This window comes from Phoenix dactylifera, chromosome 12, assembly GCF_009389715.1.
Source record: "Phoenix dactylifera cultivar Barhee BC4 chromosome 12, palm_55x_up_171113_PBpolish2nd_filt_p, whole genome shotgun sequence".
Classification (NCBI taxonomy): Eukaryota; Viridiplantae; Streptophyta; class Magnoliopsida; order Arecales; family Arecaceae; genus Phoenix; species Phoenix dactylifera.
The window spans coordinates 2,797,476-2,823,751 of NC_052403.1; the positions used below are offsets into that span (position 1 = coordinate 2,797,476).

General features: G+C 43.2%; 2 protein-coding genes and 1 non-coding gene across 5 annotated transcripts in view; 2 read left to right on the forward strand and 1 right to left on the reverse strand.

Annotated features, from left to right (window-relative positions):
• LOC103705063 (zinc finger protein 830) overlaps positions 1-18,120 on the reverse strand; it is an 18,711-nt gene extending 591 nt beyond the window's left edge. Inside the window, exons 1-7 of the mRNA XM_008788659.4 lie at positions 17,907-18,120; positions 17,514-17,648; positions 13,629-13,728; positions 12,587-12,737; positions 10,492-11,047; positions 133-208; positions 1-34 (exon numbers count right to left, since the gene is read on the reverse strand). The exon at positions 1-34 is cut by the window's left edge and continues 13 nt beyond it. Of these exons, the coding sequence (XP_008786881.2) occupies positions 1-34; positions 133-208; positions 10,492-11,047; positions 12,587-12,737; positions 13,629-13,728; positions 17,514-17,599 (1,003 nt within the window). The 5' untranslated portion in view covers positions 17,600-17,648; positions 17,907-18,120. The remainder of the gene's footprint in view (positions 35-132; positions 209-10,491; positions 11,048-12,586; positions 12,738-13,628; positions 13,729-17,513; positions 17,649-17,906) is intronic.
• Positions 18,121-20,921: 2,801 nt separating this feature from the next.
• On the forward strand, positions 20,922-23,874 carry LOC103705061 (probable E3 ubiquitin-protein ligase RHC1A). 3 transcript variants are annotated; one of them, XM_008788658.4, is made up of 2 exons: positions 20,922-21,107; positions 22,387-23,874. In XM_008788658.4, exon 2 carries the CDS (start codon positions 22,497-22,499, stop codon positions 23,469-23,471), a length of 975 nt encoding a protein of 324 aa, XP_008786880.2. In that variant the 5' UTR covers positions 20,922-21,107; positions 22,387-22,496; the 3' UTR covers positions 23,472-23,874. The 3 variants fall into 3 exon arrangements, with proteins under 3 accessions (XP_008786880.2, XP_026659654.2, XP_008786879.2); XM_026803853.2 differs by having other exon boundaries at positions 20,933-21,107; positions 22,466-23,874; XM_008788657.4 differs by having other exon boundaries at positions 20,934-21,107; positions 22,307-23,874.
• A 2,040-nt stretch (positions 23,875-25,914) lies between these two features.
• TRNAD-GUC lies at positions 25,915-25,986 on the forward strand. The gene has a single exon. It is a non-coding gene; the product is annotated as a tRNA-Asp (tRNA).
• Positions 25,987-26,276: the final 290 nt, after the last annotated feature.

Below are 26,276 nucleotides of genomic sequence, written 5' to 3' on the forward strand. Positions count from 1 at the left end.
ACGTAATTCCCTCTCTCTCCTCAGCAGCATCAATCTGCGATAGTGTAATGTTTCAATTTAGTATATCATTATATTCTCTAGCTTCACTAGGACTTTTTCATTTTTACAAGTTCCAACTGGTGAAATTTTAACCTCTTCTTCTTCCAGGCGGTCATCCACTTCCTGCAAGTCATCCTGGATTTCCTTCTCAAATTCTTTGTACGCATCACTGCATCAAGTTAACTGAAGCTCTTTAATCCAAACACAGAATTGTCTCTAGCAGGACATAAATTGGAAGAAAATTTTGCTGATGGCATTGCCACCTGGTGAACCAACTGATGCGGCAAGGCTTGTAAAATTGAAAAATATCAAAAAAAAAAAAAAACAGAAAGAGGAGGGAAAAGAAGGAACTTTGGAAGATATGACACGACGTATTTATACAAATAAGCATCACCAACACATACTGTGACCAGGGTACATGGCAGTAAAATGGCAAAGACAGCAGTTCTGTCTATTATAGATAACCATTTCAAAATCAGGTAGAATAAAGTCTAGAAAACTCAGCAAATACAGTATGCCGAAAAACAAGCAACGGATAGTTTCTAGAGAGAGAAACTCTGGGGAAAGGAAACCCTGGAGAGAGGAATCTTCTCGGAGGTGGTCTAACGGTCATCTTCCACCGGCGAAGTGCCCGGTGAGGTCGCCGCTGGTCAAGGATACGAGGCTCACCTGCAACGCGTCGTGCCGCCTGGTTCCTGGAGGGGCACAACGGCAGGGATCCCGTGGGCTTTCTGACGAATCGGGAGCTCTCGCCTTCATCTAACATTCTGTCTTGCAGGTGCTCCATCTCCACAGGGCTCCACTACATGGACCGGAAGGGGAAGCAGCCGGCGGGGGAGAAGGAGGAAGGAACGGCGAGAGGAAACGGTAAGTCTAAATCTTCTTCTGGAAAACAGAGCGGCGGTCGGGGGGAGCACTCCGGTGCCTGGTCGAGGCCGGGGCCGTGGGTGACTCACTGGCCCTCGGCCGCGGAGGTGGAGCGGCTGAGCCGCCGCTTCCCGGAAGTCGTCACACTTCCGGAGGAACCCATCGCGGCGGCTCGGCAAGAGTGGGACGGGCGGGCGGTCATGGTGCGTAGCCTTGGCCGCCGTGTTCCGGCCGAATGGGTAGCCAAGGACGTGGCTACCAGGGCTAACCTTAAGGAGGTGGTGGCCGTCCCTCTAACGGACGGCTACCTGGCTCTGCGTTTCCGGTCGACGGCGGACCGAGACGGGGCCTTAAATGAGGGACCCTGGGTGGTGGCGGGGCAGCTCCTCGCCATGGCTCCTTGGGTCCCTGATTTTGAGCCAGGGGAGGAGGCCGTTACTTCGGTAACGATGTGGCTTCGACTCCCCCGCCTGCCGCCGGAGTATTGGTCGCCGTCAACCATCTTGGAGATCGCGTCTAGGGCAGGCCGGCCGATCGCTGTGGACGGGGTCACCGAGCAGCGACGGGCGATGGGTTTCGCCCGGGTGAAGGTGGTGGTCGATGCCACCGCGCCCCTTAGACCTGGGATTTTGATCCAGGGGAAGACGAAGGTGCGGTGGCAGCCCTTCGTCTTCGAGAACGTCCCCATTCTCTGCCCCCTGTGTGGGCGGATGGGTCACCTGGAGGCAGCGTGTCGTTTTCCGGTGTTTACTCAATCGGCGGAGGGCGGGCCGCCAGGGGAGGGGGACCCTGGGGGTGGCTCTGTTCCGTCGGCTCCTGCAGCGGGGATGGAGACCCAAGGGCCGATTTTTGGCCCTTGGATGGTGGCGACACGGCAGAGACCTCTGCCGCGAGAGTCGCGACAACCACGGCCGAGGGAGCCCGAACCTGGACCCGAGTCCGCCCCGTCTCGGCCGCCACTCCCACCCCCGGCAGCTCGACCGGTGAGGGCCGCGCCTGGCCCTGGACCTGAGCCACCCTTAGCCAGGCCGACATCGCCGGTTGCCCTCCTGACCCTACCGGTGTCCCCGGCCCAATCGGTGAGGGCCGCGTCTGGTTCAGGACCTGAGCCATCCTTAGCCAGGCCGACATCGCCGGTTGCCCTCTTCACCCAACCGGTGTCCCCGTCGGACACCGACGGCTGGCAAAAGCCGTCGAAAGTGGCCCGGCGACGGTCACCGGCTGGTGGGGGGGGGGGTGGGGTTTACCCGGCAGCCACTGTCCCGCTATGGGTTGACACCGTCGATGACCTTGACGAGGTAGACCCGGAGCCGAGTTCTGGTCGCGCACTGGAGAGGAGGAGCCCGGATCACAGGTGGTCTGACCTGGGTCCCAGTGAACCGTGCAGCCGGCCTCGCGGTAACAAGCGGGCTAGGGCCCCGGTGGGCCTCGGGCATCCACAGGGCCCAGGAGCGCGGGCCCAGTCGGCCTTGCCTAGGTCGACCCAGCGGGCCAGGGCCTTCAGGGCCCGGCGTGCTTCGCGTGGGCCAGCGGGCGGGGCCCAAGACGTGCCGCGCGACGGGAGCGGGGGCTGCGCCGTTGGCGCGCCGCGTGCTGTCGGCGCGCCGCGTGCCGTCTGCGAGCCGCGAGTTCTGCGTGCTCGGGGCGCGCGGGCAGGCCGGGCCTACCGGGGCGCGCGGAGTGCACGGGCCCATCCGGGTTCGTTCACCACGCGGGCCCAGCGTGGACCGCGGGGGGGGGGGCTACTCATGGACAGCGGGCCCTGCTACAGGGACAGGGTCCGCGGGTCCAGCCTGGGGGGCTACTCAAGCCCAGCTTGGGGGGGGCCCACAAGCTCAGTTAGCTGCATGCATGGGCACCCAGGATGAGCGGGACCTGCAGTTCCAGGGAGATTCGACAGAGGACCCCGGGATGCTAGTAGGCCCGTTTCAGTATAGGTCCCCGGGTGGGGGATTGGCCTCAGTGCAGGGGACCCCTCTGACTGTTGGTCAGACCCCCCTCGTGCGGGCCCCCTGGGATACACTGGAGGGCCTTGGGAGAGGCCCAGATGGGGTCTATCGGTTTGGCTCTCCGACCCCAGCCTTGGGTGAGCGGCTGGAGGCTGCTCCTGAGGGATGCGAGTCCAGGGCTCATCTTGGACTGCATTTGGAGGAGAGTCCGACCGAGCCACTGACGCCACGAGAGGGTGTGGTTGGGGTGCCGCCCGGAGGGGCACCCTGTGAGGGGCCCTCTTACAGTGGTGACGGGGGCCATGGTTCCATGGGTATAGCTATGGCAGAGGGGGACCACCCAGCTGTCGTGCGACTCATTAGGGCGGCGGTCATGCGCGATGCATCTGGCGATGCATCTGGTGTGGTAGAGTAGCAGGGCGACCTAGGTCGCCAGCTTGACATAGCTCCCACGACCCAGGGGGAGGATGAGCCTGAGGTCGACCCTGCGGACTGTGATCCATGAAGGTTCTAGCCTGGAATTGTAGGGGGGCGGCCAAGCCGGCCTTCATGTATTCCTTTAAGTGGCTAGTGCAGGTCCATTGTCCAGAGATCTGTTTTCTTTGCGAGACGCGATTATCGGCGATGGACTGGTTCGACTGAGGCGGCGCCTGGGAAGGGACTGGGAGACCTATGCAGTTGAGTCCCAGGGGCTGTCTGGTGGCCTTTTGGTCCTGTGGAGGCGAGGGGTGGCGACGATTGATGTCTTCCACTACTGCCCTCAACAGGTAGTCATGGTTGTATCGGAACCTGATACTGACTCGTGGGTGTTGTGCGGTGTGTACGCGAGCACGGACTACAGGGTTAGGAGAGCTCTTTGGCAAGAGATCGCCAACCTGACTGCCCAGAGTATCCCGACGGTGTTAGTTGGTGACTTCAATTGTATCCAGAGTGCGGGTGATAAGAGGGGAGGTGCGGAGTTCACGGATAGAGTGGATAGGAGGGAGTTTCGCGACTTCGTAATGCGGAACGGTCTGGTGGACCTAGGTTTTTCGGGACCGCGGTTTACCTGGTGTAACAATCAATCCGGTAGTGCTAGGGTTTGGGAGCGATTAGATAGGGCCTTTGCGACCCCAGATTGGATCCTCCGGTTCCCTACCTGCTGTGTTAGTCACTTACCCCGGATTGCATCTGACCACTGCCCTCTGCTGATTTCCACTTCATCGGGACCTGGTCATCATAGTCCCTTCCGCTTCGAGAAGATTTGGCTATCGTACCCTCAGTCTTGGGACATCGTTCGCGATGCATGGCGTGTCCCGGTACGGGGAAATGCGATGCAACGGGTCTCCCGCAAACTTGAGATTACCAAACGGCGGCTTCGTCGTTGGAATCGCGAGGAAGTGGGCGATATCTTTCGGAGAGTGGAGGGGGTCGAGACTGCGATTGCTGATCTACAGAGGAGAGAGGATCTCGGAGGTGAACTTTCGGCGGAAGACATGACCGATCTCCGGGGACTTCTAGCGACCCACCATTCACTGCTACGGCAGCATGAGATTTTTTGGCGACAGAAATCTCGGGTCCAGTGGGTACGTGAGGGTGATCGCAACACTAGGTTCTTTCATCGGACGACGGTTATCCGGAGACAGCGGAGTATGATTCACTCATTGCGAGATGGGTCCGGTCAGCGTGTGGAGGGTGAGCCTGCCGTCAGACAGGCTTTACTTGATTTTTTCCGCACCAGATGGACGGAGGATGGAGGCCCTGATGTTGATGGCCTCCTTCCGAGGCCTGATGTGGGTATTGCTGATGATGAGAATATGACACTGGTTCGACCGGTGTCGGCGCGGGAGGTGGAGGAGGCAGTCTGGGCCCTGGCAGCGGATAAGGCTCCGGGACCCGATGGGTTCCCCCCTTTCTTTTTTCGGAGATATTGGGGTATCATTCGGGCTTCAGTGGTTGAGGCTGTGCAGTGCTTCTTCACTCAGGCAGCTATGCCTGAGGATTGGAAGGCCACCTTCATCACGCTCATTCCGAAGCGCCAGGAGGCGGTAGAGCCGGGACACTTTAGGCCCATCAGTTTGTGCACAACCTTGTATAAGGTTGTGGCGAGAATAATGGTGGGCAGGATCAAGCCTCTATTGCCGGGCATTATCAGTCAAGAGCAGGGGGCCTTTGTGGCGGGGAGAAACATTTCCCACAATGTTATGTTGGCTCAGGAGATGATGTGGGATCTTCAGCGAGCATCGAAGCGGCGCAGCTTGATGGTAGTCAAGCTAGATATGGAGAGGGCATATGATAGGATCAGGTGGAGCTTTCTGCGGAAGGCTTTAGAGACCTACGGTTTCCATAGGAGATGGATTGGTTGGGTCCTAGGGTGCGTCCAGAGGCCAAAATTCTCCATTTTGGTCAACGGCACACCGTCGAGTTTTTTCGAGTCCACTATGGGACTGCGGCAGGGATGTCCCCTATCCCCTTACTTATTCATTATTTGTTCTGATATCTTGTCTCGTTCATTGCAGGGTGCGTGCACTAGTCGGGAGCTGGAGGCCTATATCCCAGCACCGGGGGTGGGACCTATCTCTCATTTATTGTTTGCTGACGACTGTCTTCTTTTGACCAGGGCGCATGCTTCTGATGCACGGGTACTCGCTAGAGTGCTGGCAGGTTACTGCGCGGCGTCCGGACAGAGAGTTAACTTCATGAAATCAGCCATTCGGTTCAGCCCTAGCACGGAGATTAGAGTCAGACTGGAGATCAGGAGGATTCTGCAGATACCAGAGCAGGAGGGGACATTGGTCTACCTGGGAGTCCCTATCACAGGCCGGAGACTGCGGGTGACAGAGTGCTCCGGGCTGGTACAGCGGGTCGAGGCCAGGCTGGAGGGATGGAGGGCATCATCTCTATCCATGATGGGGAGATTGACACTGGTCAGATCGGTGTTAGGATCTATGCCGGTATATCTCATGGCCAACACTGTGGTCCCAAAGACGACTCTGCTGAAGATTGAACGTCTTCTTCGGAGCTTCTTGTGGGGGTCTCATAGTGGGGGCCATGGGGTACATCTGGTGGCTTGGGAGCACGTCTGCCTCCCCATCAGTGAGGGTGGTCTGGGAGTGCATTCCCTCTTGGAGCGGCGTGAGGCCCTTGTTGCTCGACACGCAGCTCGCTTCTTGCTGGAGCCGCAGGGGCTTTGGAGCAGGGTGATGGCAGCCAGATTTGGCCGAGGGGGCTCTGAGGTGGCACGGAGTGGCCGCCGAACTTCCTTTATGTGGCGCGAGATTGCGAGGTATTTGCCGACTGTGTCGGCTAACACCAGGTGGCTGATAGGCGATGGGCGGAGCGTCGATGTGACCGATGATCCATGGGTGGACACTTTGCCTCTGAGATGTTGGCCGACGATGGTGGATACTGAGGCAGCAGAGGGGCTTCGGGTGTGTGACCTCCTAGCACCAGGGAGGACAGAGTGGGATGATACCAGACTACATCAGCTGTTTGGGACACATCTTGCTGCGAGGGTACGGTCCCTTCCAGTACCAGCTTGCGAGGGGCCAGACGTTAGGGTCTGGGGCACCTCATGCAGGGCCAGTGTCAGGCTGGGTGATCTATCCCGGGTCATCCAGCAGGAGCATGAGCGAGGACCAGACTGCGCCTGGATTTGGAGGTCCGGCCTCCAGCCGAGGGCAGCACTCTTTTTATGGAAGGTGATGTGGGATCGCCTTCCGACGAGAGCAGTGTTGAGCCGGCGTGCTTTGGGGATTCCCGCGGAGTGCGGGGTTTGCAGTGTTGATGAGACTGTGGATCATGTTCTATTTCAGTGCACTTGGGCGAGATCGACATGGCTGTGGACAGGTATCCCGGAGGAGGTGTGGCAGGAGAGGAGCCTCTTCCTGCATTTGATACGACAGGGGTTGGCCAGTCCCGGGTCATGCCAGGAGGCCATCCGAGCGACTTGCACAGCCCATCAGATCTGGCTGGCAAGGAACGCTCGCATTTTCAGTGGGCGCAGGATGTCGCCGAGGTTTGTTGCGGAGTCTGCTCGAGCACTAGCGATGGAGTCCAGACTTCCTACCCCCTCAGACACACCCTTGACAGCTTGGGACACCTGGGGTTCCTCTACTGCTCAGGCAGCTCCTTGGACGGTGTTTTTCACCTGGGAGCCCCCACCCCCGAGCTTCCTCAAGGTAAACTTTGATGGGTCGGTGCTGGACAGAGGTACGCGAGGCGGGGCAGGCTTCGTCATACGGGACCCTCACTCTAGGGTTGTGGCAGCAGGTGGCTGCCAGTTGTTCGTCACATCAGTTCCAGGGGCAGAGCTGCGAGCTGCCTGGGCAGGTCTTCGCCATGCTCGGCAGGTGCTGCAGGCCAGCTCGATCATCCTGGAGGGTGACTCGGCTACAGTTATTGGCTGGATCCGGCGGGGACTGAGGGGTGAGAGCATCGACCATCCTCTGATCCGGGACATTAGGATGATGGTGAGGGATGGCGTGGCCTTTGAGGCCAAGCATGTATTCAGGGAGGCCAACGGGGCGGCTGATTGGGTGGCTGCATTCGCGGCCCACCACTCTGGATACGCTCTGTGGGTGGGAGAGAGAGAGTTGCCATTGGCACTTCGTGAGATTGTGTATTTTGACTTTATTGGGTGTATTCAGACACGCGTTGTCTGAAACCCGGCTTTAGCACAAAAAAAAAAAAAAAAAAAAAATACAGTATGCCAGCAACAAGTTTCAGCTTATGCCTTAAGGGTTCTTTGATGCTACCAAGAAACATTCATAAAGACCAAAAAGAACACTAGAAAGAAGAAAACAACAGTGCAATTGTCATGCCATGTATCAAACATCCCTCTCCGATCATCAGTGAAGCCATCCTCCAACTAACTGGCAGACTACATTGTTTGAAATATATATCTTCCATTTGACAGGAGGGTTTCTGATATCTAAAACTACAAAACATTCCATCTATTAATGTCCCAGAAGTCCCTTTTCACCACTAACAGCCAAGGTTTAGAGATGAATTTAGATCGAGAAAAGCCAGCCAACCTTTAGCTTCTGTGACATTTTTCATTGCCTGTGTCCCACGTGTTCCTAAATCACATATGGAGTTTTAGCAGTGATTCATCAAGGAGTTCTTACTTTGCACTACAGCCAGAGGTATCAAACAAAAGATAATTTATTTTCCATTTAGCATTACTAAGGTTGATGTGCTATCGCAACAAACAGAGAAACTATAGGGTAAGTGGTTACCCGTGTCAAGTGGAATAATGCAAAGAAGCTTTGCTCATTTTCAAGAACTACCTTATTGTGGTCAACATATTTTGGCTTGTGCATTTAAAGCTTTTTAGTTTCCCTAGTACAAAGTATCAATTACTATTAATCATTAATAGAGAAAACTATGGAACAAAAAGAATCAATCCACACTATTCTTTGGAAGATCCACACCGCTAGTCATTGGTGGGTCAGATCTCGCATACATACTTCAACAAACTCTTCTATTAGACGGCACAGATCTTGCATCCTGGCATGCCAACAAAGGGTTTCCAATGTTCACCACCTTGAAACAGCCATAAATTGATGTAATAATCTTTGCTTGCTCTCACATTTGCTATCGTCCATCCTATTGTCTAAAGATGTAATACTTCAAATTTTGCCAATGCAATTACTCTGAGATAAATCATCCCCTTTCCCCTTTTTCTTTATCTTTTCTCCATTCCAAGGTTTGGTTAACCTAACAAGCAGCTATCTACATCTATCTTCGGTTCCCTCTTAATGATTGATGATTGGTAGGTTTCAGCACCTTCCTGATAAATCTAAAAAAAGGAAATCTCATCTTAATAATTGTAATGGTACAACTATATGGACATAAGTTCTGCCTTCAATAAATTTCTTATTCTGTTTTACATGCGCCAAACAACCGTTCAACTAACTTGTTGGATGATGATCAGCCCACCTCAGTTACATACATTGTTGGAGGTATCTGATAGATTAGGAAGGGTGCAAAAATCTCCAATAATTCCTCAGAATGCAATGCTGAATGTATTCAGTATTCTTGCATGACGTATTTATAGCTATTTTAACTTCTTGAGATTCTGTTTTTAAGCACGGTGGATTTCTTGTTTGCCACGGCCATCCAGCATGAGATTTAGAGTTTAACCATCCTAAGCAAAACCAAGAGCATGCACACATTCATGGTGCCTGTGACATGAGGAAAATAGGTCCAAGCATAACAAGAAAGAGAGGATTCCAGAAGTTATAAATTCTGATGAACATAAATTCTATTAAACAATTTTAGTCGCAGCAAATTAGGTCCGTAACTCCTCAAAACTTCATCAATATATCATTTTATCAATTCAAAACTAGTTAAAATTGTGTCGTACTGATTTTCAATCCCTCTCAGAAAGAACCTAAATTTATATAGAAATGCGAAGGTTCGCTCACAGTGGTCATGATACAACTAAACACCTTCTACTCTGGAAAGAAGCTATGGATAGCATTTGAATTTGGCAAAAGAAAGACATGGAAATTGTTAACACAAGTCCTAGAGAAAAATCTGACATATGAGCAGGGATTTAAGTTATAGCCAGCATGGTACAGGAGGATAACATGCCACTGCTTTTCTGGTATGCGGCATTGGCAGAGTACTGGTTGCTTGCCCATTATTGACATGCTGTTGCATAGTGCATGCCAAGCATGGCACAACAAGGTATGTACCATGCCCATGCTAGGTCAGCATGCCACCAGCATGTGATGCTTCAATCCTCATATAAAAGCGTAATTTTAAATATGGCAACTCTTAAAAATAGGGTCCCAAGAATGTAATACAAGTTTACTAATATATAAATATATTGGACAAATATCTATGTTCAACGTAATTAACCTAGCAAACTCAGCCTTAAGCAAGAGAATATGTTCAGAGCTCCCATTTCTCGATTTAACAAAGATAAAAACAAGTTAAGCATAAAAGGTTGAACTCGGGATTATACACACTCCAAAAATATTTGTTACTATTTATTAGCAAAAAAGGGACCTTCATTAAAAGTTGCAAACTTTTTATAGATAAAGACCCAAGGAAGATTCTTTTTGTTTTTCAAGAGCAGATAACTTTTCACTAATCTTAGAACTACAATTTCCAGACAGTTCAAAGACTTAAGAGTACAATATATGTTGATTATTCTTAAAATTCTAATGCAATGAATCCACTAATTCAAATGAACAGGAGTGCCTGTAGCCTCCAGGTTACAGAAGCTATCAGGAATTTCCAAAGTAGAACCATGTACCTGATGAGCTTGCCAGGAGAATGTACTTGAAGAAATGATTCATGAAACATATGTATTTCCAATCTAGTTCATGATTGGTTGCATAAATTGTTCCATAAAAGAGATTTGGATACAGGAGGACTGTTTATAGGAATACAGTGAGAGATTGTGTGAATTCATTTTTAATGGTTTCCTAACAATACAGTAGGTTTAGCTTCTCAAATGCTTCAAGACATGTTGGACAAGGTTCGCACAACTGTCAAAAGACAGTTTCCTAATTATTAAAACAACTAGCATTGCTCCAAACTCAAACCAACAAAGAAAAATCAGTTTCATAGTCCATCAAGCAATAGAAAGCATAAAATCATGAGAAGTTATGATTATAGATTTGGTGATAAAGGAGCTTACTTGATATCAATCTTTACAGGTTCAATGCCACGTGCACGGAGATCAGCATCCTTGTTATCAAAGAAGCCTTCAGGTAATGCTCCTTTAACCTGCTTGGCTTCCAGATTGTCCTGCTGTTTTGATGGTTGACTGAGCTGCTTGGACTGCATATTATCACTTTCTTCCTTTCTATCAAAGAAGTCATCAGGAGGAGCTCGCTTTAGCTGCTTGGCTTCTAAACTATCTGTATTTCTTGGAGCTTCGCTTTGTTGTCTGGAAGACTGATTTTCACTTTTTTCCTCTTTATCAAAAAAGTTTTCAGGAAGAGCTCCCTTAAGTTTCTTGACACTAGTGTCATCCAACCTTTTTGATGGCTGACCTAACTTGGCAGATTCTTTAGTTTCACTTCTTTCCTTGGTCTCTGAATCAACCTGCTCATCAGTCTTCTTCACAGATTCTGGCACCCTCAACGACTGGCTCACAGGAGGAGAAACTTCTTTCTTCCCTTGTCGATGATCAGAGATATCAGATCCAACTGATGAGCTAGCAGAATGGATCTTTGCTCCAGTAAATGTATCTGGACGACAGTATGTTAATCAGTTGGCTGGTAAAATATTGGTTGGAAGAGTTTAAATAGTGTAAATAGACTGGATAAGCATGTCAAAGTGGTTATTTGGGTCAGAAGTATTGCAAGTTGCAGCAATAATGAAACACAAGAAAATGGCAACATTAACTAAGTATGAAAAATATCATTAAACTGAACTAAATATTAGTCTATGCACTGTCTGTTGCTATTGCATGAAATAGCTAAGCATTATCGAAATATAAACATCGTCAAAATATAACCATTGTTGACATACAACCATGAAAACACAAAAAATTGCATTACTTTAGAGTTTAGAATATCTTTTCTTTCCCAACAATTAAAGCATCTCCATTCTCCAATCTCTCTCTCTCTCTCTCTCTCTCTCTCTCTCTCTCTCTCTCTCTTCCCCTTTTAATCCCTTCTAGCCCAGCAATATATTTCCTTCATTTAGGGGATCCTCAAGCTAGTGACTAATAATATCCCAATTTCCTGGATTATGACAGCTGACAAGTAACAAAAGAAGAGCAAAGAGAACTACTTGAGATGAATGAGTTGCACAAATTAAGGGGAAAGTAATGAAGATTCAACTGATAGGGTATGGACATGTATTACTCACACTGGAGGGGGGCTCCAGTAAGAAGAGGTACATTAATTTGTTCTAAAAGATGCAAGAAAAAGTGGGGAAGACATAAGGCAACATGGGTGGGGGTTATGTTAAAAAAATATTGACAAGCTTGAAATAATATAAGAGTGGCCCTAAATAGGACTGCTTGTGAACAAGCATTCAACAAACCATCCCTAGATAGTCAGGATGAGGCTAGATGGTTATGATTATGGTTGGTTAAGGAACTACTTAAGAAGAATGGGAAGTCACATGGGCATAAATTGCTAAAGGGATAAAAAAGATAAGATTTCAATAACATTACCAATATACAAGCATATCACATCTCTTTTAGGGGAAGAAAAACTTTCAGGATCCCGGATAAAGAAATGAGATTTATGTCTCAATCCTTAATCATGTAAATAGGTAGGCCACCGCCCTTGCTAAATCATGAATTGGGTATATGTGGTCTAGAATCCAGATAGGGACAAGATTTCAATCAACAACAAAGATTTAGAGGACTATGCCACAAAAATGGAAAGCCCCATGAAGCAAAAAATATTACACAAGTGAAGATAAGAAGTCAAAGAGGCTGTCAGCACACCAGCTAGGTTTCTTATCAGATTAAAAACCTAGCTTACACTGCTACTATTCCAAGGGAACTTTCTAAATCATTGACGTATTTCTTAGCAATTTTTATGATGTCACTTTAAAAGAAATGCAGTTTCAATCTCATTTACTGAATAGCATGAGAAACCTGGTTCCTGGTGCCCCTCCAACCATTTTGACAAAATGTGAGCATAAAGAACATCAGGGGAAGAACTTGAGCATTAGTGGATGACCAAATTCACTCTAGCTTATAGTTTCTTATCATTTGAAACCCAACAATAATGCACTTTTCGAGAACACAGCCTAAGTAGTTATCTTACCAGTCTTTTGCCTTTTTTCTTCTTGCTTATCAAAAAAATTTGCAGGCAGTGTGGAAGATGACCTTGGCTTCTGCATCTCTGCTGGAGGTTCAGTATTTACATTATTGCCACGAGTCAGTCCAGCAGCACTAGCTTTTACGTTCTCAATAGCCTGTTCAAAGAACACATTGGCAATATACATCACCAGAATATATAACATATATAACAGATCTGCTTCTCAGTTAAATGTCAACACATGCATTCAGCAAATAAAATGTGAGTTCATAAATAATGAAAAGTTAATTAGAAGCACAGAAAATGATGAAGATTGGAGATGATAAAAGAAACCATAGTAACCATAAATCTATGGCATTATTCATATTATTGCAAAAAAAAAATAAAGCACAGATACACAACCAGTGAATTGTTAGAAAATAACTTTAGGAAGAATTGTAAAAGGCAGCAATATGCAACACTGACATGATGTTACATCCAGTTATAGTATGGTTCATCCATTCAGTCTACTTATCCACCCCATTATAAGTCAACAAGATACCATTCAGAATGTCCTTTTATCTTTCCAACTGATCCTCACTCCAATTGTTAAATTTGGTACTTCTGCACTTTCATTTCAAAAATTAAAAGGAATTTTATTTTCCAAATCAGTATGCTGCAATAACTCGACTATAAGGTTAAACCATCCAAAACTTCAATGCACTTGTATACACATATATCTTAAAACACCTATATGAAACAAATAACTATAGCAAAGGAAACCATTCCTAAAAAATTAAAAGATATATCCAAGGTATCACCATAGACAGTCACATTGACAACTGAGGAAACCAATCCTTGTATTCTTATAATACTTTATTGTTGAAGCATAGTTTATATCAGTACATTAATAACAAAGTTGTTGTCCAATAGAACAAAAGTCCAAATCAACTAAATAAATCAAGTCTTCTCCGTATAAAAAAAAAGAAATTTGATGAATTATATGTATACCAAGCAGAGGACCAGCAAATGCAAAAATTTAAGGAACATAAAGCAGCAAAAATCTTACCTCATGATGCTTTCGGGAAGCTTGGTGTGCAGGCCAAAGTGATTCAGATTTCAGAATAACATTACAGACTCTGCAAACTGGTTGATCATATTCATTGTACCTACACAAAGAAAAGTCTTAACTTAAGCTGACTGTAATAATATACACATTTAACATTCCAAAACAAGTTATAATTCCACAGCAAGAACAGCATGTTTGCCAAATGTCAAGCCTAATTGCTACGTCAACCAAGGCATATGTGGTAGTTCAATAAGCTATCTGTCTCTTTCATGAGAAAAAAATACAAGTCGGAAAAGTTCTCACCGCAAACCTAAACAAATTGAATGAAGCAGAATGATTTCAGTAAATATGTGCCCAATCTTGATTCATTTTCAGCTAGTTTGGCCATTTTAGGTCGAGTAAATATGTGCCCGATTCTAGCAAGTAAGCTTCCCCTCCTCTTCCTAGATCCTTCAAAGAAGATTTCAATACCATCCCCTGTCGAAACTTCCACAGATCGCCATATTACGTCTATATTATCTCAATCAGTTTTCATCACTTGGCCTCAATCGGTGCAGCCCCTATGGCTGCAAACCTATTCTTTTCCTAGATCTAATGTACATCCATCTCAACATTCTCGAATATGTATGATTCAGTTTATTTCCCGTAACAACATTTATTGTCTAACATTTTGGCCATACAAGCATTTTCAGCATCCTTGTCATTTCATAAATTTTTCTTTTTGTCGCTAAGGTATGTGTATATCACATGACACCATAGGGGCACCTATGCAATTCATTCATCTACTTCTAATATTATACATATGTCTTCATCTATCTTCCATTCTTTTGTATAACGAATCCTAGATAACAAAGTAAATCACCCCATGGTGTCTCTTAACCATTAACCAATCGAAGTCCTCATCTTCATTTCTGTTTTCTTTTGTTGAAATTGCATTCCATATTCTCCGACTTTGTTCTTTGAATTTTTAAAACTATAACCCTCTAAGGCTCTTTTATAAATGTAATTTAGCATTTTATCTTGTCTTCTTCTCATTAATCTACACTATATCATCTATAAATAGCATATACCAAGATATAACACTCGGAATATACGTATTAAGTTTATTTGTGATTAGTGTAAAAAGATATGAGCTTAATGATGATCCTCGATGTAAGTCAGCTATAATGTGGGATATATTGTTCCACGACTACAGCTAGTATTTGCTGCTAGACATGTCATCAATAATTTCGATGTATCATAATATGCACACCTTTCATTCTTAAACCCACAAAGTACCTTTCCTGGTACTCTATCATGAGCTTTCTCCAAATCCAACAAAGACCACATCCAGACTCTTCCTTTTTTCCCTCTATTTTTTCCCATAGATTTCCTAAAAAGATAAGCGTTACCATTCACCTGCTTGGCATATAACCAAATTGGTTTAACTAAGATCATTCTCATTTTTCTTAATCTTTGTGGTGTCACCCTAACTCTATCGAGTGGCTTTTGAGTTTAATCGCACAACAATCAAAGCATTTTGTGCATCTCCTTCATTCATATAGATAAATACCAATAGTATTCCACTTATCTAGCATTTTCTTGGTTCTGGAAACTTGATTAAATAAGTTAATCCAACCAACAAATATAGTCGCCTTAAATTCAAGGAAGTCCATCCAAAAGCATGATGATTTTCAGAACATTTGGTGTTGTTGGAAGAACTAGGAAACTAGCGTTAGGGGACTAGCCTAGACATTTTTGCAGCCTACTTATGCACATTTTTCCAGTGTTAATAATTGCAAAATTTCCCAATAAGAGATAAAATATCATGATCATGCCCATTGCATCCAATATATCTCGTCTTCATATAAGCAGTGAAACGATATTGCCTCCAGGATTCTTGTGATACATCAGAACAAGTGTTGCTTCTTTTTTCATACATCATAGGAAAATTACTCACAATAGAGATTTGGTTTGGGTATACACCTTTTTCTAAGGAGATTTGTTTAACATGACAGATAAAAGGGATGCAAAAGACATTAGGGTATAGTTTTGGAGTGGTTTTGGATTTATATAACTGTATTTGACAAAGCTTCAATCAAAGTTCGTCGTCTTAGTACCAGACCCTATATCGGTACCACACTACCATAGTGTCAGTACGGTATGGTACAAAATTTTTTTAACATACCGAGTGTTGATATGCCATCCATACTGGATACCGGTACGATACGGCACGCCCCATACTGCTCGATTCAGGCCGGTACGGCATACCTTGTCTTCAATCATAATATGTGAGTTGTAATGCTAAATGAAAGAATTGATTTTTTTTTTAGTATTATTGACCTTTACTGAATCTCTCAACATAAAAGCATCCAATTCCACCTCTCTTTAGGTGAAAAAAGAAGCAAAATCCATGTAATGCTTTAGGGGAAAAAAATTATACTTGGGTTTGCTTGTAATTTTTGCCTCGAGAGCAATGGTGGTTGAACCATACAAAATTTGTGGAGGATACTAGCCTTCAAGATATGAAAGCCATTCAAGTATCCACACTTGAAGGACTTAAAAGTAACAAGTAAATTAGATGGAAATGGTGATGACAGAGTAATGTTATGTCCACAAACTATTTATCCACTTTGTTACTCACATTTGTGTGGTAGCATGCGATTGAAGTTATTTTCGAATTCAGAAAGTCATATTAAACATTATTGTTGTGCTCTCTCTAATCATCTACAGCCACAACAATGAACAAAATGGTGTGGGCATAGATTGCTCAAGATGACATTTGTAGAAAATTAAATTTAAGAGTGGTTGATATTGTTAAGATGAAAGACATGAACTTCATCTCACATTGTATTTCTTTGATAAAGTCATAATGAGGCACCAATATTGGTTATCAAAATTTATGATCGAACAAGACCAAATGCACCTTTATGCCATTGTTGATATCATTACTTTAAGTGTTGTTAGCTAATGATGAATGAGAGAAATCTAGGCATTGATTGAGCTCTCGATACACAATCAGCTTGTACGTAAGTAAAAACTTGATATACACATTCAACATATAAACTCATAAAAAGAATGAAAATTATAAGTATAACATAGAACGAACACGATTTCAGTGTTATTGCTTAAAACAACAACAACAGCAGCAGCAACAATAAAAGGAGCATTTTCAAAACGCACTTTTCCATTTGGTAGTTGTTCAGTAAACACATGCAATAGAAGCAACTTTTGTTGGTAAGAGAGTGTGGAAAATTGTATTATTCAAAATCTAAGTTTAAAGTGGGTTTACTAGGTGTTTGATATGAAATTGCAATTGGTTTTAAGGTTTATCTTTGGCCTTATCCATGCTAATTTTCAAATTTACGATTCAAGCCCTAACTTTTGACCACAAATAGTCAGATTTGAGTTAATAGAGAAAAATATGATGTGAAACTATATACAAACAGTCATGATTGTATGTAATCAGCTCCCAACCTAGGCTGAGGAAACTTTGTGAAAGAGAAGCTGATGCCATAAAAACTTGGAAAGCCAATTGGCGTGAAGGAAATCCTACTTATTTGTTGAATAGTTGAAGTTCATGCATCCCCATGAGCAACCCCTCTGAGACCCCATAATTAAAGAAATGTAGATTGCAGACAAAGCAGGAATGAAGCAGTTTTTAATATAGGGAATTCCATCCCCCTCCTAGGAAAAATTATAGGCTTGGCAACAAGCGGGCAACAAGCGAGCAACAATCCAAGGATCCTGCCTTTATATTTATATATTAAAAAAAGGACAAAGTTAAGTTTTCAGTGCATATTCAAGAGCGTTATATTGTTTTTTCTACAGTTTCAATGATATTCATATAACAAAGAGACCAAGAATGAAGATTTCACCGCGACAGTACTGGATGATCTTAAATACCTCACAAGGGGGGAATCAATGCGCTTATCCCGTTTCTGTGCAGACTCTCTCAATTTCGTTCGAAACAAAGCCTTCCTCTTATCCATTGCCGATTAATCCTAAACAAACACCAACTTCACTCCTGCTCCAGATGTCCTGCGATGCCACAATAAAATTATATATTAAAATAAATAAAGTGAAAACAACAAATGATCAACGTGATTTCCATCAAGAATTGTTGAAGCCCAGACGGAATTGGGGGCAATGGATTTCTATAACCTGAAGGAAGCTGAAGGATTTATGAAATAGGAAAAAGAGAAATCGTATTTCATGGAAATAGCTTGATTCTTCCAAAATTCCTCGAGACTGAGATGTAAATATACAAAAATAAGATAGAAAGTTAAAGAAACTGACCTAAATTCCGTCCGCAGAATCCAAAATTACAGCCAGTCTTCTGAACTCTTTAGGGCTTCTTGGTTCCCTTTTTGCTTCTCTCTCTTTTGTTTGGTTTAGGTCATGAGCGCCTTCGAGCCAAGCGCTTGGAAGGGAGATGGGAAGGAGAAAAGGCGTCACGAAGGTTTGGTCGGATTTGGCCGTATCAATAGAAATCCATAGTTTGAATATTTTAAATTTTAGCCATATCCCATATTTATACCCAAACATTTCTGGATATGTTTTTGGAGTTATTTTTGATGCCCTGAAAAATTATGACATCCTACACTGAAAAACGTTTCAGATTTGAATTTAGAATTCAAACTCGACTAAATATGTTATTGGGCCCATTCCCTGGACTCAAATCTAAATTTTTAAATTGGGTTTGAATCCAATTTTTGAATTGATACGGCCTTCTACTATTATCCACCTACATAACGATTAATTTTGATTGGTTAATTCGACCTTCACCGATGATCCGCTACTATAATGGCTCCAATAATATATGTATTTCGTGTGTATCTCATGGGTGGACAAAATGCATGACAAGGAACCAAGAAATAAATTAGGAGTGGGGAACAATATAGCCACAAAACGAGATGACCCAACACAACAAAGCTGGACCCAAATCCTACTAAGCTAAAATATGAAAGACTTAGCTTAAAATTAAATTGTGCTTAATGGCTACTTTGAAAAAACATGGGTGAACCATGTGTTTGAATCCATTGCCTAGAGTGCAAGACGAACTAGATTAGGAGATTATACCATGCTAAGATATATTTGATCGAGCACATTCCATATGATCTAAGTTCCCGTCACAACGAATGTGGATTTTTCAAAATTGGACCAACTAGAATGAAATTGGAAGGACCGAATTGGACTAAATTTGAGGCTCAATCCAACCCAGATCCACTAAGATATTTTGTTGAGGTTTTAGTCCAAACCACGATAAATTCAGAGCTAGATGGGAGTTAGCCCTCGAAGAGCAGATAAGTTTAGTTGAAGATAGTAATTGGGTAGGATCTTTAGAAAACTTGCAGCATTTGCTGCTCTGCCCTCCTTAATTTTTTTTTTTTTAAAAAAAAAAAAAGTGGAGGAAGAGCGTTGAAATCAAATGCGATTTATCGTGCAAGTCTTGGATAAATTGATGGATCACATCCAATAGATGCCCACAAATGAAGAGACTGGAAATTGATGATGGTTTTGTATAATTTTATTAAAGTTTTAAAACCTTTCACACTTGTTATTATATCCATGTCTTTTGCTTAGTCGAGGAGATAGTACACGTTTATGCCATATTGGAATAGTAGAAAAAGTACATGGTAAAGTTCTCAAAAAAAACATTTGAACTAGGACAAAGTAGATGACTTGCAACATAAGGAACAAGGGTCCCATTTAGAATTGAGAAACAAGAGACTTATGAAATAAATAGTTTTTGGTTCTTGAATTCTATGGCGCAAATGAATGGGAAATGAATCAAAAAGGATTACAGCCAGTTGGGCAATACATGGTTTATCGAACACATAAGCTTCCAATGTAGATTAAACCCAGCAAACTAAATCAGAGCAGCTTAGTTTAGAGTAAATAATCATCAGCTTATTCACATTTGAAATATATAATATTATATTCTTGCATAATTCACTAGAGGCTTTTATTTGGAATTCTCTTCAAATGTTTATCTCGTAGTTTTTAGTATTTCTTTTTCTAAAAGGAAAGCTATTGAAGTTTTTTCCTCATGCCCTCATTAGTTTTCTTAATGCTTTAACCCAAATCATATTGGCAAACACCTCATTCAAACCGGTTTATTGAGTTGTCTTGCATTAGTCAATTATCAACCCAGAATCGTGTCTTTCTTTTTTCCATTTACTTTTTCAAAATATGGTTTTAGGATTAATCTTCCATAGTGTCTAATGTTACTCCTTCATCCTTATTGGGCTCTGAATACTTGTTCAAAAATAGCTCTTGGCCCCAAAGCAGATTAAATTGTTAGATGAACATGATGTACATCTGGTTTAATCTGCATGCAATGTGCCTTACTAATCTATCTTTCTTCAAGTTGATCTACATGGTGGTGTCATCACTAAAATAGCTGCTCATGGCGACATTGTTTCTGCTACCATGGAGATGAGATCAATGATATTTATTCATGAGAGTTATTTTTCAGCAATTATTTATTACTTAATCTCTGAAAGTTATACAAAAATTATATATATATATATATGTATGTATGTATGTATGTATAAAAGCTAGACTAGTTATGTTTTAGGAGTAACATAGATATAGATATATAACAAATTCAGTCCCGTTAAAATCATAAAATAATTGTTATTTCATAACATGGCCTAGGTTATACTCCAACTCTACAAGGTTTTTAGAACCATTAAATTCAACCATTTTGCTAGATGGCTAATAGTGAGGTGATCAAGATTCGCGATAACTGGATGATGATGAGGGACAGAGGGGTTGTCCAGGCGTAGCATGTATTTAGAGAAGCCAACGGGGCTGCGAATTGAATGGCCACCTACGTGGCTAATCATGTCAGTAGCATCCTGTGGGCGGAGGATGGGAAGCTACCTCGGAAGCTCCGTGATATTTTGTTTTCCAATTTTATTGGATGCATCTGTACACATGTTGTATGAATCATCCAGTCTAGCAAAAAAAATAAAAAATTTGGATAAAATTAGAAAGATCCCACATTTCTTGAGATTCTAAAGGCATAAGAGAGATCGAGGTCTTAAAATCCGATATCAACTATCTTATTAGAACAAAATCTGAAATATAAATTTATATAAAATTGTAAAAACCAGTTTGAAAATCTCATGATGTAATCATCAACAAAATTGATTTCGTTAAATGAACATTAAATAACAAAACTAAGATGTTCCACCAGATCAGACGGTCCATGAATCAAGGGTACACTGAACCCCACAGTAGGAGGCAACCTGGGTCGCTGTCAGCGCTGCGAGCCCACAAGTGTACACTGGAGACCGACAAGGGGGTTTGTCCCTCCGGACTCCGGAGGCCTCCATCAAAATCCCCATCCTAACCATCGCGCCTGTTATTACTACTTCCTCCAACCCTTATCTCCTCCCAACCCTAACCCTAGCCCTTTGGTAGGGTTTGGGGCTGTCCTCCTCGTCCCCAGTCCTCCACGGTTGCCGGTGGAAGCTGGCCTTTTTGGAGGTAAAACGCCTTCCTTTTGTACTGATCTCTTGAGAATTTTGCAGTGGATCGGTGCTTTCTTAGTGTAGTCCCAGTGAATTTCTCGATTTGTTGAGCAAATTGTGTATTTTGTTGATGCCTTTTTCCTGATTTCTTGGATGCCTCGATGCTCTTTTTTCGCATTTCTGATGGATTTGTCTTAGTTTTTTTGGATGAGTTGGTGAGACAGGATATGTCGATTTAGGGCGTTCTTTCTCAATTGTGGATTCGTGATTCCTTAGATGCTGAAATCTGGAAGCATCTTGGTGAATTAGTTGTATAATCTATTTATATTTTTCGAAATATATGGATTCTCCATTCGCTGCTTTCTTTCCTTCGTCCGTTTTTCTTTTTGTTTAGGTTTTTTTTGTAGCAGCAGTATTGGATAGGAGGAACGCTATTAGACATAAAATGTTTCAGATTTCATTCCTGGATGCAAAAGATGGTTTCTTGTCATTATGGGCATCGACATTTTGAGTCTTGATGATATCGTGGTTCACCTGCGGGGAAAACTCTAAACTGATGTCAGCGGTGCCTGTTACTTCACTCACCTTAATCTCTGCTATGTGCTGATAGTTACTAGGTTTGCAAAAACGTTGTAGGGCTCGGTAGTCGTCGTAATTCGAATGCCTGGGCTTGTTGTATTGCACCTGTAAGAGAGTGAGAGATTATATTTGCATTTTTAGGGGAGTTGGTGGATGAATTATACTTTCAACTTTTTTTTTGTTTTTTTCTTTTGAGATGAAACTTAATTAGATTTGGAGTGAAGGAAGGGAGATTACCGTTCCAGATTCTCATTCTCATGTGAAGATCATAAGCGACTATAATCCAAATACACGTTCTGCAGAGTCTTCCACCTTCTAATCTTTTGGCTCAAAATTGCCTGTTCTCTTCTCTTAAAATCCTTGTAATTGGTTTCATAATAAGGTTGAGTATGTTATGGAAATGGATTGAAGTTTTGGGTGGTTTTATTTTTTATCATGCCGGTGTAATATTGTCTATGTGCAAAAACATTATATGGGGAACGTCTTATTTAAAACCGAGTCGATGCGAATCCACATTTTTGACATAATCTAGTTGATATCTAAGAAGTGCCATCACAGTCTGCCTGATGCTTGCGATCAGCTTAAAAAATAAATACTGCATAATTGATGTTGGGCATTTTCCTTTTCATGCTGCAGATGTTAATTGATGGTTGATGCTGATTTCTCCCTTCTGGTACTTGTCTGTGGGACTGTAAAGAGTTACCTTGTTGCTGCTGAATTTTTGTGTGGAAGGAGCAGGAGTCCAGACTTGAATTTGTGATTTGATTGGAGAACTTTGTTTTGGGGGCTTTGCAGGCTGAGATAGCTGACGAAGAGAGTCTGGAAGATGTCAAGTGGAAACACACATTGGTGTTATGCTTGCAGGCAAGCGGTCCGGCCTCGTGGACGGGATGTGATCTGCCCCTACTGTGATGGAGGCTTTATACAGGAACTGAATGAGATAGATGGTGGTGCCCTCAGCCCTTTTGATTTCTCTGGACTGGAAACAGGTGAAGACCATGATCGTCGATTTAATATTATTGAGGTCTTGTCAGCCTTGATGAGGCAACGGATGACATTAAGGAACCGTGACAATGATGTTCGTGGTAGGCCTGGTATGATCGCAGACAATGGGATGGGATTTGGCCCAGGTCCCTGGCTGATCTTCCGTGGCCAGCTTCCTGTTCGTATGTCAGAGCATGGAGGTATGGAGGTCCTCTTTAATGGTGCCCCAGCACTTGGGTTGAGGCGTGCCAACGTGGGGGATTACTTTTTTGGTTCAGGTCTTGATGACCTGATTGAACAGCTTACTCGAAATGATCGGCATGGTCCACCACCTGCTTCACAGTCAGCAATTGATGCGATGCCCACCGTGAAGATAAACCAGAGGCATCTTCGTGGTGATTCACACTGTCCAGTTTGTAAAGACAAGTTTGAGTTGGGATCTGACGCACGTGAAATGCCATGTAAGCATTTATATCACTCAGATTGCATCACTCCATGGTTGGTCCAGCACAATTCCTGCCCAGTTTGTCGCCATGAGTTGCCATCACAGGGCTCTGGAAGTAACACCCGCAGCCGTTCGAGCAATCAAAATCCAAATTCTGGTGCCAGAGACAGTGAGAATAACAATTATTCCACAAGTAGGGAAAATGGTGGAGAAAGTCAAGGGAGGCGAAATCCACTATCCTTTCTGTGGCCTTTTCGCTCCTCAAACCCTAGTTCGAATTCTCACCAGAATGAATCAGGGGGAAGCAGTTCTGCTGCTGTTCATGAAGATATTAACCAGATGAGTTACTCCGGATGGCCCTTTGATTATTGAAATCTATCTTCAGCTAGTTCTTTGATGATCCTCCTATCGATGAACATAGTTCACTTCTGCAGTTTCATGTTCCATTTAAGCAAGATTCCACTATATTCAATGATGAAATTGACGTTTTCATATGAAACCTTTGTTGTAAGGTCATGAAACATCTAAAGGTCCTTGCTGTCTTCAGTGTGAATGGTGGCTATGCTTTCTTCTGCAGCATTTGCTTTGCTTCTTATTGCGTAAATTCCATGAAAATTTGTCGCATAAATATACTTTTGTTTACCTTATTTTGCTTTTGGATTTCTAGTGTGTTCATCATGAGAGGCTCAGCTATCATGTTTATACATGTAAAAAGGTAAAAAAAGAGCTAATAATATCCCTATGTATCCCTTGAGACATCTTGTTTTTTAGTTAAGTGCTACAGTTTGTGCTTGTAATGATTGTTCCTAAACGAGTTGCTGAAGAAGGTATTCTTGTTTGTACTATTCATCATCTCTACTTTTCTTTGCTTTTGAAACAACACAAGCAGGGGCGCTGCTCTACGACACGAGCAGGTGTTTGTTCATGCCTCTGCTAATAACACTTATTTGTGCTATCTAGGCACTTGTGACCCATTACAAGTCTGGTTATACTGACAGACCAACATTTAACCATCAACATAGTGACATGCCAAGATAGGAGGAACATATTCATATGGACTCCAATTTATGGGTCACCGAGTGCCTTTCCACTAGTTATTGAATTATGTTCTTTTCAATAATCATAAAGTAGGGACTCTACTTTCTGTATATAATATTTGGAGTGGTCCGGTTCTTCTGCATTTTCCAGCTAAACATGGGTTTTTTTTTTTCTGAATTGCGTCTTCTTTTTTCAATGATTTTGCAATATGTTCCTTTCACTAAGTGATAGACTCTGCCAGATGATCTTGTTGGACTTTGCTATCCCTTGTGGAAGTCTGAAAATGAGTACAAAATTCACTTCTTAGCATTTTAACCTGGTTGTATTATGAGGCTAGCTCAAGTGTTTATTTCCTGTTCTCATTTTTCCTCTTATTCCTAGACCTCTGTGATGGGAGAGCCCACTTGATGCAACAAATAATAAGTTCGGATGCTTGGTATCTTCCTAAGTGCTTGTTCCCTTCTCTAGTAAGAATCTGCAGAACCAGCAATGAGCATAACATACAGGGTATCGATATCAATAATTGCCACTGACAAGTCTTAACCTTTTTTTTGTTTGTGGTTGTATTTATTAATTCTCTAGTTGTTTCTTTGCACCAAGGCTTTTGTCTTTGCCCCTGGAGTCAACCCTTGCCGAAGAGCAGGTAGATTTTTTTTATTTGGTTGTGGGATCTTTACTGCACTTGGCTTTGATTATTATAGACAGCTGCAAACAGAGTCACTTAGGATGCAATTTAAAAGCCGCCGTTAATATACTATGTTTACCTCAAGTTCTGGGAATTGACTTCTTTGAGATCCTGGAGTCTCAAATCCCCTCTATCTTTTAGATATGCTGTGCTATTGCTTGGTGCAATGATAAAAGGCTTAGTTTAACTAGGTGCGAGTTTTGAGTCCTGAGGACAATCATTTAATGTTTAAAAAAGAAAAAAATAATCAAAAAACAGGATTGTCCCGTCCTGGGATTCCGGATTACCAAGACCATAATTGGATGCCGTAGTGGTTCTAGGATGATTGGTAAACTTTAGGTTAATCATGCTTACTATCGTAAGCATAGAGGAATGAACACATCTTGGATGGATGATAGGTCTTCCTTGTTACTTACAATTGAAGTTATTTCTTGTTCATAGTTGGTCTGACCTAATTGAGAATAGCTATGTCTGTGTCATGCTGGCCAAATATATATATATACATATATATGATCAATTGTGAGCTCCTGATTTCTTATCCTAGTTGGAGAAAAAGAATTGGAGAATGGTGTTTTAATGGTATAGTTTGCACCGAGTTCGCTCTGGACCTGGATTTGCCCTTGGTGCATGAACAAGAATCATGTGGGGAGATCAATTCCTTGAGCTACTAGGCATCTGATTTGTTTGTTCTCCCAAGCCTTCGCAGCTATCTTTATTCATCTGTGAGATGAAATGAAGCTGCAAAGCTTGAGAGAAGTTTGATCGAGACCAATGTGATCCGAGTCTGCAATTTTTAACTCGGAATCGCGGCTGATGGTTTTGAGTCTTTTCTAGCTCTTCCAAGTCATGTTCCAAGTAGAAGCAAGTTTTAATGAATCAAAACCTGAACTAATGGAATTGTCAGGGGCCAAAATAGTTTTCATAATTAACCTGATTGGAGTTTTACAGTTAGATTCGGATGACCCCCGGATTTGGGATACAAGGGTCGTTTTTAACTGGATTGAGTGTGAAGTAGAATCCAAAGGTGTTACTGATGCCATGATTCTTTTGTAAAATCGTTTCATATAACTTTGTTAATAAAAGAGCAACGAGGTCGTTGTAGTATAGTGGTGAGTATTCCCGCCTGTCACGCGGGTGACCCGGGTTCGATCCCCGGCAACGGCGCTTTTTTTATATATACCTTCCCTTTTTGTTTGTGAGCAACAAATAAGCGATGGGATCAAATCCAACAGATTTTTTTTTCGGAAACAAAAATCTAATGACTCCGATTTCCGCCCGACAGATATCATTGGCGCTCTAAATTCTAATATAGAGCATTAGATACGCATTATCTCCCTAAATGTCTTGCTCATGTTAACTACCATACACACTATCTCTCCTCTTCCCAAATGCCAATCAAATCAAACTCCTTTCAAAAAACTACCAACAAATTATGTATATATACATATATATAA

Excerpts from the sequence above, each read along its gene's own strand:
- LOC103705061 (XM_008788658.4), top strand. The coding sequence starts at position 22,497 with ATGTCAAGTGGAAACACACATTGGTGTTATGCTTGCAGGCAAGCGGTC.